Source organism: Cricetulus griseus (assembly GCF_003668045.3).
Source record: "Cricetulus griseus strain 17A/GY chromosome 1 unlocalized genomic scaffold, alternate assembly CriGri-PICRH-1.0 chr1_0, whole genome shotgun sequence".
NCBI classification, from domain to species: Eukaryota; Metazoa; Chordata; class Mammalia; order Rodentia; family Cricetidae; genus Cricetulus; species Cricetulus griseus.
This window is the reverse complement of record NW_023276806.1, coordinates 6,520,208-6,533,668: the sequence shown is the minus strand read 5'-3', so window position 1 is coordinate 6,533,668 and position 13,461 is coordinate 6,520,208. Positions and strand designations below refer to the sequence as shown.

The 13,461-nt window shown below is 45.6% G+C and overlaps 1 protein-coding gene across 1 annotated transcript in view; it reads right to left on the bottom strand.

Annotated features, from left to right (window-relative positions):
* St6galnac5 (ST6 N-acetylgalactosaminide alpha-2,6-sialyltransferase 5) overlaps positions 1–13,461 on the bottom strand; it is a 159,949-nt gene that overhangs the window by 2,625 nt on the left and 143,863 nt on the right. Inside the window, exon 4 of the mRNA XM_027395179.2 lies at positions 10,619–10,726. Coding sequence (XP_027250980.1) covers positions 10,619–10,726 — 108 coding nt within the window. The remainder of the gene's footprint in view (positions 1–10,618; positions 10,727–13,461) is intronic.

Below are 13,461 nucleotides of genomic sequence, written 5' to 3'. Positions count from 1 at the left end.
GATAAAAACCAAGGAGTAGATGTGTGAAATCCATCTCTGCGGGTTCATATGGCGTGACTGGGGAAGGCTGCCAAATTCATCTGCCATGCTATTACAGGGGTTAATCTTTTCTTTCATATCAGTTCAGCTTTTAAATGTGATTCACCCAGGTTTTAGTCATCTTATTGGCGTCTATCTACTAAAGAAACAATTAGGTTTCTAAAAATACCATGGCTGATGCAGCCTCTAGGAATGGAGCGTAATTGGAAGTCGGCGAAAGGGTTCTGGGGATCAATTTCCTTATTCAAGAGGACCATCTCTTTGAATGGGAACTTATTGGGTTCCATATTGATCGCCTACAGTGAGATTAGATTTGTGTATTTGGGTGTCATGGTTTCAGGTGTCCAAGTGGCCACTCATGAAAGTGAAAGTTGTTTTCATCTTTGAACATTTTGTCCAAAGGATTGAAAAGTCCTTTTCTGGGCTTGGGAATGCAGAGCTGAGGCAGAGTAGGAGCTGCCCTCTAGGATGGGAGTCTGCCGTCAGCTGCAATCTGCCTTTCCAGTCAGAAAGTCTTCCCTTGCTTCAGGCCACATTCCCCCTTGCTGTACTTCCAACCTGCCTTTTCCTCACCCCTTGAAAACCATCAGTGTCTGTGAATTTCCATATGCAAAGGCTGTGTTCAAAGGAATACTTTGCTGGACTTAATGTCTGGGGCCAAGGGAGAGGAAGAGGCTGCGTTGGGGCAGATTGGCCCAGGCCTGCCTGCCTGCCTTAACTTCCTCAAACCAACAGTGAGTTCTGCAGAGTCGCCAAAGGAGGGTGGGTTGCTCTTACTGTTTAGAGGGAGCAGGAAAGGGTTAACATGTAATGCACACGGAAGGAAATCATCCAGCATGTTGCTCTCATGGATTCTGGTCAATGTCATACAGAGAGGTCATAGCACAAGTGGGTTTTGAAGTGTCTTTAGGTTTGAGCATCAAAATAAATAGCAATATTGGATCACAAAACCCACAAGGCAAAAATAAATATCTACAGCCCCATGAGGATTGCAATAAAGAACCGAATAAATAGTTAACAAATGGAGAAGTAGCCGGCCATTTCAGAAGAGTTCCAATTAATAGATATAGAAACATAAAACCCAGGAGATACCAAATCATTCCTAGGGCGGTGTGGCAATTGTTGAAAGCAAGGCATGCCAACAAACCATTGGTAGGAAAGAGATGAGAGAAATATGTTATCTCCATGCTCTTAATGGATCTCCCTTGAGATATGTGTTAATGACCACGTGAAAAATAGTCACTGTACAATGGGTAAATTCGGCAGGAATTCTGCCAATCAAATGACCGTTAGCAGTGAGAGGACAGAGACACAGGACCACATTCTGCCCTCTCTAGTTTGAGGAGTTTTCCTGGACCTCAGCTCAGGCCAAATCGGGATTTGTGGCTGTGATTCTGAAAGGGATTTCAGGACTCAACAGTTCAGTGAACAAAGTTGCTGATACTATTAATGGTGTTTCTTAAAGCAGGTTTAAGCATGAGGACTAAAGGAAAGAGCGGCATGCAGAAGAAAGTAACACACACTCAAGTAGAGGTGTGTGCTCTGCAAGAGAGCGTAGGCAAAGTGAGACATACCCAAGCATGGATACAGGCTCCTCACGGGAGATAAGCGATTAATTATCCCAGAATTAGCCATTCGTACCATTTTAGTGGCTCTCAAGTTGCCTCCCAAAAGGCCATGAAGAAGCTCTGAGATGCTGGCAAGACTTCAACCAGATCCCAGGCAGAGGACCTTTCCCCCTGCTTATGTCCCCAGTACCCTGCCTTAGCATCACTAGTAATAAGACACAGTGTCCCTGTGTTGGTTTGATAGGAGATGCTCACAAGGACTTTACCACACCTGTGCCCCCTTCCCAGGAATGAGTAGCATCAGCCTAATCACAGAGAAATATCGGGTAAATCAGGTGTGTGGGGAATTCTGCATAATGCCTGAGCCCCCAGCAATATTCTTCAAAGGTGACAAGGTCGTGGAAGACAAGAGAGATCTGCAGAGCCTGATGGCAGGGTGGGTAAGAGTGCTGACCCTCTGAAAGAGGTCTTGGAGGAGATAAAGGCTATTAGCAGAGTCACAGAAGGTTTCACTGAAGTCTGGAGTTTAATTGAGTGTCACACTGATGATAATGCCTCAGTTTGGTAATCTGACTACAGTTATGCAAAATCTCAGCACAAAATAGTTTGATGAAGGGCAAATGGAGTCTTTATGTACTACTTTGGCAGCTTTTGTGTAAATCTGAACTATTTTAAACAAATATGTTATAAAGACTATATTTTATTATCTCTGTAGGTATTTTAAAACAAACAAAACAAACTCCCTATGATATTCTTTTCTATTCTATCTGTACAGCCAGGGTAGAGAAGGTGTGCTGTGTGTGTGTGTGTGTGTGTGTTTGTGTGTGTGTGTGTGTATTTGTGTGTGTGAGTGTGTGTGTGTGTTTGTGTGTGTGTGTGTGTGTGTGTGTGTGTGTTGTAGAGGACAAGGACAAACTCAGCTACTGTCCTTCTGGTGCCTTCCACTGTATTTTTTGAGATGCAGTCTCTCACTGGCCTGGAGGACACCAAGCAGACTGGGCTGGATGGTCAGGAAACCCCAGGCATCCTCAGTCTCTGCTCTTTAGTCTGGGATCACAAGCTTGTGCCAGCTCCCGCCCCCCATGGGTTCTGAGGCTCCAACTTGGGTCTTTATGCCTACAAGTCTGTCTTACTGGCTGAGCAATCAACTCCAGCCTAAGGGGACATGGCTGACCTATCCACTCCAGCCCAAGGGACACTGGTTGACCTATCCACTCAGGCCAGTGTTGCCATTGCAAGTACCTTAGCTCTTAATCCACATGCTTCGATTGTGTCTCAACCATTCCTCTCAGGTGAAGCTTCCACACAGATTAGTGTGTGGCCCTCAGGAAGAGCTCAGTGCCTGAATTTAGGCACACAAATCTGCTCAGGGACCACCCAAGTTGCCAGACTTGACCGTATCAGTCCAGAAGCCTCAGCACTCTCCATATACTAACACATTTAATCTCCTCAATGACCCTGTAAGGCACATGCTAAACTTAGGCATAGAAAAACTAAAGAAGTTTCAGAGCCAAGATAGGGATCAACCTGAGCTCACTGTGGACACATCACTCTTAAAAGAGATGTTTTATATTGTGGAGAAACTTCTGTCTCCCAGTGAGGTTTCTATACTAATGGTCCCCATGTTTCTGCCTGGCCCAGCCACAGGCAGTACGGGACAGGTTATGCTGTTACATCCTCCCAAGGACCTCCAAGGGGGACCTTCTGAGCAGTGCTCACTCGGTGTGATTTATGTGTGTGTTAAGCAGGTGACAGGTTCATGTACAGTTCTGCTCACCAATATAAATAAATGTCATCAGGATTTGCAATGTTCCATTTAAAAAATGTTTTGCAGGTAATCTGAATAATGGGGGGGTTATCATAATATTAGGGAGGGATACTTCAGTTCAAGGGTTCAGATCATTCTACCTCAAAATACAACGTCTTCACATTGAAGAGACAGTAGAAGCAAGGCCGTTCTTTCCTCGCCATCCCCCATGAAGGGACCGTTAGAGAATTCTTGACCTTCCTGTAAAGTAGACCATAGAGCCCTCGGCCCAGAGGAAGGAAACACCATTACCTCAAGGCACAGAGATGACAAGAAAAGTTGAAGAAAATCGTGGGAAATCTGCCTGATTTATCTTCACCAGGCCATACTTTTTTTTTTTGTCTAATATTGTTTTACAACTATTTGCTTCTTCAAAATTAGTCAGAAACCACATTTCCCTATTCCCTAGAACCCAGGAACTTTCTAGACACACTTCTGTGTTTGGCATGGTACCCAGCGTGTCTGATACTTAGGAAATGTTTGAAGAACGGAGTGCAATTAACAGTGGCGGTGTGCCTGAGTTACTCTGCAGTTGGCCTGCGCCAGCTCCCTCTGGAGAGAGAAAAGCAGTCACAGGCAGTCCTGCCTCTTCCTGTGGGACCCACTGCGCCACCTGGATTTCCTGCTGAGTAGAAAGAAATCAGCTGGTTACCTTGGCAACCTGTGGCATTACCACTGCATCTGGGGAGCAGGAGCTCCAACCCCCAGCTGCTTACCCTTCTTCACCGGAGAGCAAGCCACAGTGACTCCTGGATGGCAGTATGCTGCTACAGAGAGATCCACCCCTAGGCGGCAGCAGGTCATGGAGACAGTGTCAGGTAAGGGTTAGCTAAGCTGCGGCAAAGGTGGAAGAAGTGAGCCGCCACGGACGAAGCACACTATAGTCTCACCCTTCACTGAGCATGAGCCACACAGGTGGCATCAACACTCTGTACCTACCTGCCACCCTAAGTGCCAGATTCTACTCAGTGGACTATGGCCAAGTAGGAACTCTCCCTGACGCTTCTGCTGGCAGAGTTATTAATGGTCGCCAGCTAATAATTCTAGCAGAATCAACTCTCCAGTATTCATGATACCTTTGAGATGTCCTTCACATTATGGATGAGATATTAATTTAGTTCCATGACAGTGATCACTCTGAGTCATTACTCCACTAATTAATAAGAAATGATAGCTAACAGAGAGTTGTAAACTTGGTAATGCGCTAAGTATGACCAGAAATAAGATTATTGGGCAGAATTTAAATGCTTGGCCCATTATTATTGCAAATAATTTACAAAGGAAAATGGGATTAGAAATACCCACCATAACTTAGGTTAGAAAGCAAGGATAACAGAGATTCCCTGAAATTTATAGTCCATTCGAAGAATGTATTTGGCTCTCTGTCTGGAGATAGCATGATTTACGGGTCTACCGTACACAGAATAATACATTTTGATGCCGTCACTGGGGCAGCACGCCATTAATTCCCTCCGGCTTTCTTTAACACTGGTGGATATGAAGTCTGCTAAGGGAGGAGAGGCGGGGGCCGGCACTCAAGCCCCTCTCGCAGGGTCCAGTACTGGCCTCCGCTGACAAAGTATGAACCTACTGCTTGCTAATTACACCTTTCATTCATCATGGCCTTTTATTTGACTTGCAATGGATGTTTTCAATCAAATTCTTTTTTTCTCTAGATTTAATTTTAATGTATGTGTGTCTGAATGTATGTGTCATGTGGTGGTACCTGTGGAGGCCAGAGGGGCTAGAGTCCCAGAGCTGGAGTTTCAGGAGGTTCTGAGCCACCTGCTGTGGGGTCTGGGAGCCAAACTCAGATTCTTTGAAATAACAGAATGTATTCCTCACCACTGAGGAATACATTCTCTTAGCCTCCAGATCAAATTTTTAAACTCCCAAGGGAAAGTCTTTTGGCTTGTCAATGAACTGATTTATACTGAATACACACCATGTTCTGGACATGATGTCACGGTCTAAAGACACAAATTCGGACTGAGACATCACTGCCCCCTCTTAAGGAACAGATGGGTAAATGAAGGAGCTGGAGAAACCGTCATGAGCTGGGCAGAGCAGAGGGACAGTTAAGCACAGTGAGCCCACAGGGCTGACTCACTCAGGAGTGGAAGCTGGGCTCTGGTGGCTACACAGGAAGGGTTAACAATGTGGGCTCTTCAGGTGTATTGATCTCTGTTCAAATCCTGCTTCTGTCCCTTATCAGCTCCGAGACCCTGACTGGCCAGCTGTTTCAGGTAAATACGGGGGCCAGCACTACACTTCAGATTATCACAAGAGTTGATGAATCGATCCATTGTTTATTGTAAACTCATGGCTGGCTTGGGGTGTGTGCTCAGGGAATAGAAGCCATTACTTAGGGAAGAGCCAGCAGTTTCCAGGTAAATGAAGAAAGAAATAGACCTTCTATGTTGAGGTCAGGGAGGATGTCTGTAGGCTCAGCTCTCTGATAAGATTTTCTGCATGGCTGAGATACATCTGTGTGGGTGGAGAAGACAGGACCAGAGTAGTGTGTAAAAGGAGCATCCTGAAGGGCTGCCGGACTGAGCTAGGGGGCATGAACTCTGTCTTAGAGGCTTTGGGAAGCCCCTGGGCTGTGTCAAATGGTAAGAGCCAGGACTGTGGTGAGATCTACCAGCCCTGGGACAGCTGGAAAGGAAAACAAACACAGTTGGCAAGAGCAGTTTGAGGCTATGACAGGAACAGGCTCAGGGAGAGGAGCTGCTTCCGGCCAGGAGTTAATTCCCAGGGCTCGCCATTCTCCTTATTGACCACGGTGGCCGTTTCTGAATCTGCACTTCCCTTAATGGGTTTTGAATATGAATATGAGACTAGTGTTCTTCCCAAAGCACCTGTTTACTGAATGCTTTCAGAGGCTACTAGGAATGTTCTTGTTATGGAATGACTGCTCAAAGTAACTGAGGTCCACGGGGTGGAATAAACAGCCAGACCTCCCGTCAGGCCATTGGAAAGGGACTTCCTACACCACCCTACACTCTACACAAGCCCTTGGGGATTCGTGGATTGCTCAACTTCTAGACCCACCCCCTGCCCCAAATCCCCCCGCCCTGACACCACGCAGAGGCTGCTGGTCCAGGCACAGAGTCACTACCATCCGGGCTGCTAGTCTGATATAAGAGTCAGTGCTCTTCTTTGTCTCTCCCTACTTCAGTTTTCCTGGTAACAAACAAGTGACATCTACACGGTCCTAAGCAGCCATGGACATTGTGTTAGATTAGAAAACAGCCGGATTGTACCTCAGACCAGAGAGGTTATTGAATTTCTTATTCGCTAGGGGCCCTCTGGAGAAGAGGAATCTTACACAACAGCCCACTTATACAGGTCTGGGAGGCTCTTCCCTTGTCAAGTGGGGTGGGGGCGACCTCCAAGTTCAGTTGAAAAACTAAGGCTGGATATTTCAGAAAAGCTCAGGATGCCCTGATGGGCAGAGCGAGCAGTTTCTCCACAGACACCACCATGTACCCTTCTGACCTTTGTGACTAAACTCTGATCAAGTGGGACCAATTGGGTTTTAATGGCTAGATCTGGGAAGGTCCTTGTGATGCTCCCCATGTAGCTGGTGGCCCTAAGTGTGCAACTGTCAGAAAAGTGACCCAGCTGACACTGAAGATCATCTCTGTCCTTCCTTCCCAGTGCCCAGCTCCCCTCTGTAGCTGAGCACTGTTGAGCCCTTGGGACACCTTTACAGAGTGTGCCCATGGGTCCCCCACTTTCAGACTAATGAACACTTCTCCCTGAAACCAGTGGGCTCATCATAAACTCTCAAGACCAGTGCTGAGGCCACTAGCATCTTCTCAAGGTCACAACTCTCTTACAGGCAGAAATGGTTTGTTTTACCATAGGGAACTTTGTCTAGACCACTGAAGAGGGAGTAGAGGACAGTCGCCCCTCCCTGATGTTTAAAAAGCCCTTGCTGTATGAAGGAGAGTGAACATCCATGGCCCAGCACCCTGAGGCTCCAAACATGGAATGGAACACACAAGACGGCCCATATGGAGGTCACCTGCTGGGGCATCCAGCCAGCTCTGGGGCCACCACCACACAAACCAGGCCAAACCATCACTAGCCTTGTGATGTACATCTCAGCCCCTACAGCTTAGGGTGTGTGTGTGGTGCTGGGGTCCCTACTACTCTTCAGCTCAAGGCAGAATGGTCCAGTTAGAGAGAGGCAGACTCCTGGGTTGGTTTTCCATTCTCTGAAGAAGATATCATTTTCAAAAGGCATTTGATACTTAGATGAGGACTGTGGAAAATGCCATTTAATAGTCACATGGAGAGTGACATCCATGCTCATTCTTAGTTTGATGTGGGCTGGGCTAGCGACCATCTGGGATGACACAGCTGAGCCCTGCTTTTTTAATCTTCTACCAAAAATCTTGATATCTTTCTAGGCAAGTGCAAAATAGTGCTTGTGAGAATTTTAACTACTTGTATATCTGACACTATAATCTTAACTTATCGGTTGATTAATGATATACAGTCGTCTCTGTTGAGCACTGTATGCAGGACACTTTGCTCTCTATCTCTTCATACTCTCAGTAGCCAGCTTGTATTGATTTTTTATTTCTCCTGTGTCCACCTTGCAGAAGGGAAGCCAGGCTCATGGTTTCAACATAGTTGGGAACTGGGTCCTAGTCGTTCAGTCAACATATGTTGAAAATAGAGGGTGGGTGTAGGCATGAGTATGTGTCTCTCTTTGTCTTCTCGTCTGTGGTGGTTCATACTGGTGATTAATTTGACAAGATCTAGACTAACCTAGCAGATAGACCTCCTGGCATATCTGTGAGGGAGTTTTGAGATTGGTTTATTGTGATGGGAAGACACACCCTGAATGTGGATGGCATCCTCCTAAGGGTTGTCCTTGAACTGGAAAAGGAGGAGAGTGAACTGAGCACCTGCATCCATCTCTACTTCAGTGGATACAACATGAGCAGAGCCTCAGGCTCCTGTCTCCATGACTCCCTGCCAGCATGGACTGTGCCTTCATACAGTGAGATGAGACAAACCCTTCCCTGCTTAGGGCGCTGCCACTGGGTACCTTGCCACAGCGATGGGAAGTTTACAGACACACAGATCTTCACTCAGGAGTGCTCAAGCCTGGGAGATGCCACCTGACACTTCACTGTCTGACACTTTGCACGCATTAGCTCACACGACTCTCCCACACACTCTAGAGTGGATTCCATTGTCAACACACCCACTTCTACAGTCCAGAAGAGTGAGACACTGCAATGAGGTGACTTGCTCAAGGTTGCTTTAGGCTCATCCATGCTGGGCTTGGTCCTTTCGATCTGGACCTGGTGTGGGATGCCTTTATGCCCAAGATTTTCCTGTCCACAACTTTTCTTCTCTTCTGTGACTGACTCTTATATACCACAGGAGTCCTATTGTGCTGGAGCTCTGTGTTAATAAGAAGAACGTGGCACAGTGTAACAGACGTGCTGTGGCTTGAATGCACCTGCCAGAGTTAACCTCAGAGTTTAATCGCCATGTTGGAGGGTCTAGGAGAGGGCCAGACAGTCATGAGGGTGCATGACTACAATCCCAGTGCTCAGGAGGCTGAGGCATGAGTATGGTGGTTCTGAGACCAGCCTGGGCTACACCGGGAGACCCATACCATACCTTCTCCCAGAAAACAAGAGGGACGACCAGGGAGGATATTTAAGAGCTTGCTGGGTCAGGTCACCAGGGTTCTCTCTGTCCTTCTGGACAGATTAGTGGATCCATGGGTGGTCTTGAAAGTGAGTCGTTTACAAGATACACTTTTTTGTCTCTTGTCTATACCTGTCTTGTAATATAGTTGTCTAGTTTTGCATCACCATGACCACAGCACCTGGACTGAGACACATAAATGAGGAATGATTTATTTCGACTCCTGGATTCAGAAGGTTCAGCCATCATGGCAAGGAGGACGTAACAGAAAAGAACAGCTGAGATCCTGTATGTCAGGAGACAGAGAGAAGGGACCACTCAGACTCAGGTGGTTTCCTTTTTTCTACCTTCACTGCAGCCAAGGGACTGCACTGTCCCCCTTAGTTAATCCTCACAGGCAAATACCCTCAGAGTCATACTCAAAGATGTCCTCACTCCCCTAGGTCAACTTGACAGCACTTAGCCTTCACATTGTGTTATGTCCTGGCCTTCATCCATCACAACCCCTCTATCTTGGACAGGCCAGCCTGTAGAACCGAGAGTGGAATAAATTCTTAGTCTTTATGGGTTGCCCATAAGAGTGTGTAGCATGTTCTAGTAAAGAGAGATGGCTAACAGTGACTAACAGAAATTAAGTACTTTCCCTCATTCCTCATTCTTGCTATATACAAAGTATATTTTTTGCCTGAAGACACCATGACCTTTGAGGCACTGTTAGGTTTAAAATCATGAATGGATAGGCAAGCATGCATTTGCTTGATGTATGTAAATAACCCCTGCACAGGTCTGACCATCGGAAAATTAGGGGTGAGGTCATGAGGAGGCCATGGGCATTCCTGAAAATTAAGGTGCTTTCAGAATTGATTGGCCTCAGCATTCACATTCCACCATGATTTCAAGCAGGCTACTTTCAGCAAACCAAGCTCTTGATTAGTGCTTGGTGCTTCATTGGCTGGGCACACTTTGCCTGGGCACAGGTCGGGAGGGGACTTTGGTCATCAAGCAGCAGAGATTCGTGCACACTGCCCTTAAGGAATAGACCCAAATAATCATGCCTGTGATTTTGGTTTTACAAGTGTGAACCAAGGCTAGAATGTGGTAAGAGAAAGAGACCCAGAGGGATATTTTAATTTCAGAAAACAAGCCTCTCCACCCAAGGAATTGCCCCCATGAATTGATTTTAAAATGATTGCATCTCTTCCAAATGAAAAAGAAACTCATATTTCTTAATGCCTGTTCATCATTAAAATTATGGCAATTATTGCACTGCTTTTGGCTGATAAATATTCAGAGGACAAGTGAAGGCCATAAGATGGATTAATTCTGTAGGAGTACAAACAAAAACTTTCAGTATTTCATATCACATAATTAAATGCGGTTTCTAGAGCCAGAACTTGGGACTTGCTAATTAGTTGCCTTGAGAAGATACTCAGACTTGTTTTGTGCTTGGTGTTCAGAACCAGAGTCTTTCTAAGCCCTGCACTGCACAGCTGAAGGAGAATGCTTGCAGAATCAGTCCTACCTGCAGAAGTCTGGGGGCACCATGCCGTAAACATCGATCCTGTCACAGAGCTCCAGAGCAATTGTCATGGTGAACCAGCCCGTGCTCAGCCACGTGTTGGAGATCTTCCTGGAAGGAGCAATGGTGAAGTCTGCACTCTGGTAAAGTAGTCTCGGGTCCGTAAGCATGCAGGACCTTTCTGGAGTAAGGCTGGCTATAAAAGATACCCCCAACCCTAACACACGCGCACACTCACACATGCACACACGTGCACACACTTTCTCTCGTTTCCTCCCGTTTGATAAACATCTGGAATTTTGCTGAACTGAAATCTCTAATAGTTCAATCATAACCGATGTTGATGCTTGAGGGATTTCTACATCATTAAAGATAATGATCATTGCTTGAATGTTTAGGTGTGTGTTGTCATAATTCAATTGTAAGATGACAATATCCATGTGGCAATTGATCCTTGACCAGAAACCCACCCTTTGCCCCTAAACAAGGTAATGAACAATGTAAATATGAATAGATATAAGATCTTGCTATTTCTCTATCTGCTCATCCACCCAATCATCTGTCTTCTGTGTAAGTATGATTCTAACACTCATCTCTTATTAATATTTACCACAATCATTTATTACTTATATAGCATCAATCTGTCATTCTGCCATGTCTATCATCATGTATCACTTTTCTGTCACTCAATCTGTCATCTGTCTCTCCACTATCTACCCATTTATCCTGTGTGTGTATATGTATAAGTCCACCCATCCACCCATCCTTAAGAGGGTGTCCCCAACACCATTAAGAGCACTGGTGACAGAATGTCTTGTCTTAGGAGGGGTTCATGCATTCAGGAAAGGTGGAGGAAGAGAGCCAGGGGATTGTTTACATTTAATAGGGCATCTACTTTTACTTTACCTAAGGGCACCCAGGGCTTTCTGAAAATGTCTAAGTCCCAAATCATCAAGTTGGAGGAAATAGACATTGCATGTTGCAATTCATTAGCATGTCTGTGCAGACTTGAGAGTGAGGCCGAGACACACGCCCCCCGCAGACCTGTGGAGACAGCACCTGAGTCCTGCGAGGGACTCACTCACTCACTGCTCTCCACGCTGCACTGCTCATGTCAGTTCTTTGGGGACTGCTGCCCTTTCTCTTTTCGGTGCCATGGCACGCCTCATTAGCCAGCTCCAAACACCTTATCCCCAAGGTCAGACTGTCTGGCTTTGCCCGGCCACTCTGCTGTATGTGAGGTGAATAGCAGAGCTGCAGAGAGGGCTCTCTAGACGTGCTGTGGAGCTCCACCGTCGAGAAGGAAGACTGTTGGACAGTTTGCTTTGTGTCCCTTCATGCGGGGACAGGAAAATACTGAAAATTAGGGGGCTTTTGCCTTGCAAAGTGCCTGACAGACGTGGGTGGGTTACAGTTTCAACTTCAAGTCCTTAAGCCTGAAGACATGGGTGGGTTGCAGTTTCAATTTCAAGTCCTTAAACCTTTAGCATGTATTCCGCCACTCTGCTGCTTCCTGCCTGAGCTTGTTAAAGCCCCTGCAGATGAGGGTAATGTGAGCTCGACTGTCTCCTGTTTCTGTCATACACAACTGGATGGATGACCTGAGGCAGTCACGGCCAAGCTCTGAGCCTTGGCGTCTTATCTACTAAGCAGCTATAGGGTGCTCCGTCCTCTGGCCATTTGAGAACTAAATTAGAAAATGTGCACAAAAGGGTCCGAGTGGGGTGTCCGAGTGGGGACCGGAACAGAATCCCTGTAGTTTTCCCCCCTGTTGAAATTACAAAAAAGTCAGTACCACATCACGTGTGGCCCCATGCATGAGATCGATGGGGGGGGGGGGGGGGACGATAGCGGAGGACTAGAGGAACTGAAGCCAGGCCTTCTTTTAAGTGCCACTTAAAATTCCCCAGACTTCCTCAATAATAGTTTGGGATCACGTGCCAGAGACACGCAACTGTTTTCTACTGTCTTCCAGAAAGGATATGAACTTTTTCTTTTTTTTTCCAACAAAGGAATATCTACTGTTTTTACAGTTAATCAGCTGTAATGAAAGAGTCTGAAGAGCTGTCATGTGCTTATTAGTGAAAATTAGCAGATATTCTTTTATATGATGAAGTAACACACTGAGCTGATAATGCTATGGTGCACACTAAATTACAATTAGAGGCCTTTCCACCAGAATCTCATTTATAATTCCTGCAGTTATTTCATTTATGAGTAATTACTATAATATTGGTTCCGAATCATATTTTCCTAATGTGGCCTTATTCAATTCAAAGTTATTTTCAAGTGTAGTTACTTTCCAATATCAAGGACATGATTTTGATTCTTAAGTCATTTTCATCGCTACTTCTAAGGGTGAAATTTCCTATAAATCATAATCTACTGACTCGGCCCAGACTTAGAAAAAAATATTAGTTGAAACTGAGAAGTGTGAGGAGTTTGCTTTGGTATAGGCTGAAGACCATGTGCTTCAAATTTACAGAGGAACTTGGATTTCTCAGTTACATAGAAAGAGATGTTTCAACCCAAATGCTAGAGTTTCGGTAGAATTCTATGGTATTTGGAAGGGTTGAAGACTGATCTTATGGTTATAGTTTTCTTCAGCTATTATAAAAGATAATAATCCTTCTTTTTATTTAGACAGAAAAGAGGAAATGATGGGGAATGTACTGTGTATGTTTATCTTATTGATTGTTAAATAAAATACTGTTTGGCCAATGAGACAGCAAGTAGACGGGAGTAGGAGTCAAAGAGGATTCTGGGAAATGTAGTAGAGAAGTGGTGATCCAGGCAGGAAGTGACATAGCAAGGAGACTCATATTTAAGCGAAGGAGAAACAGGAA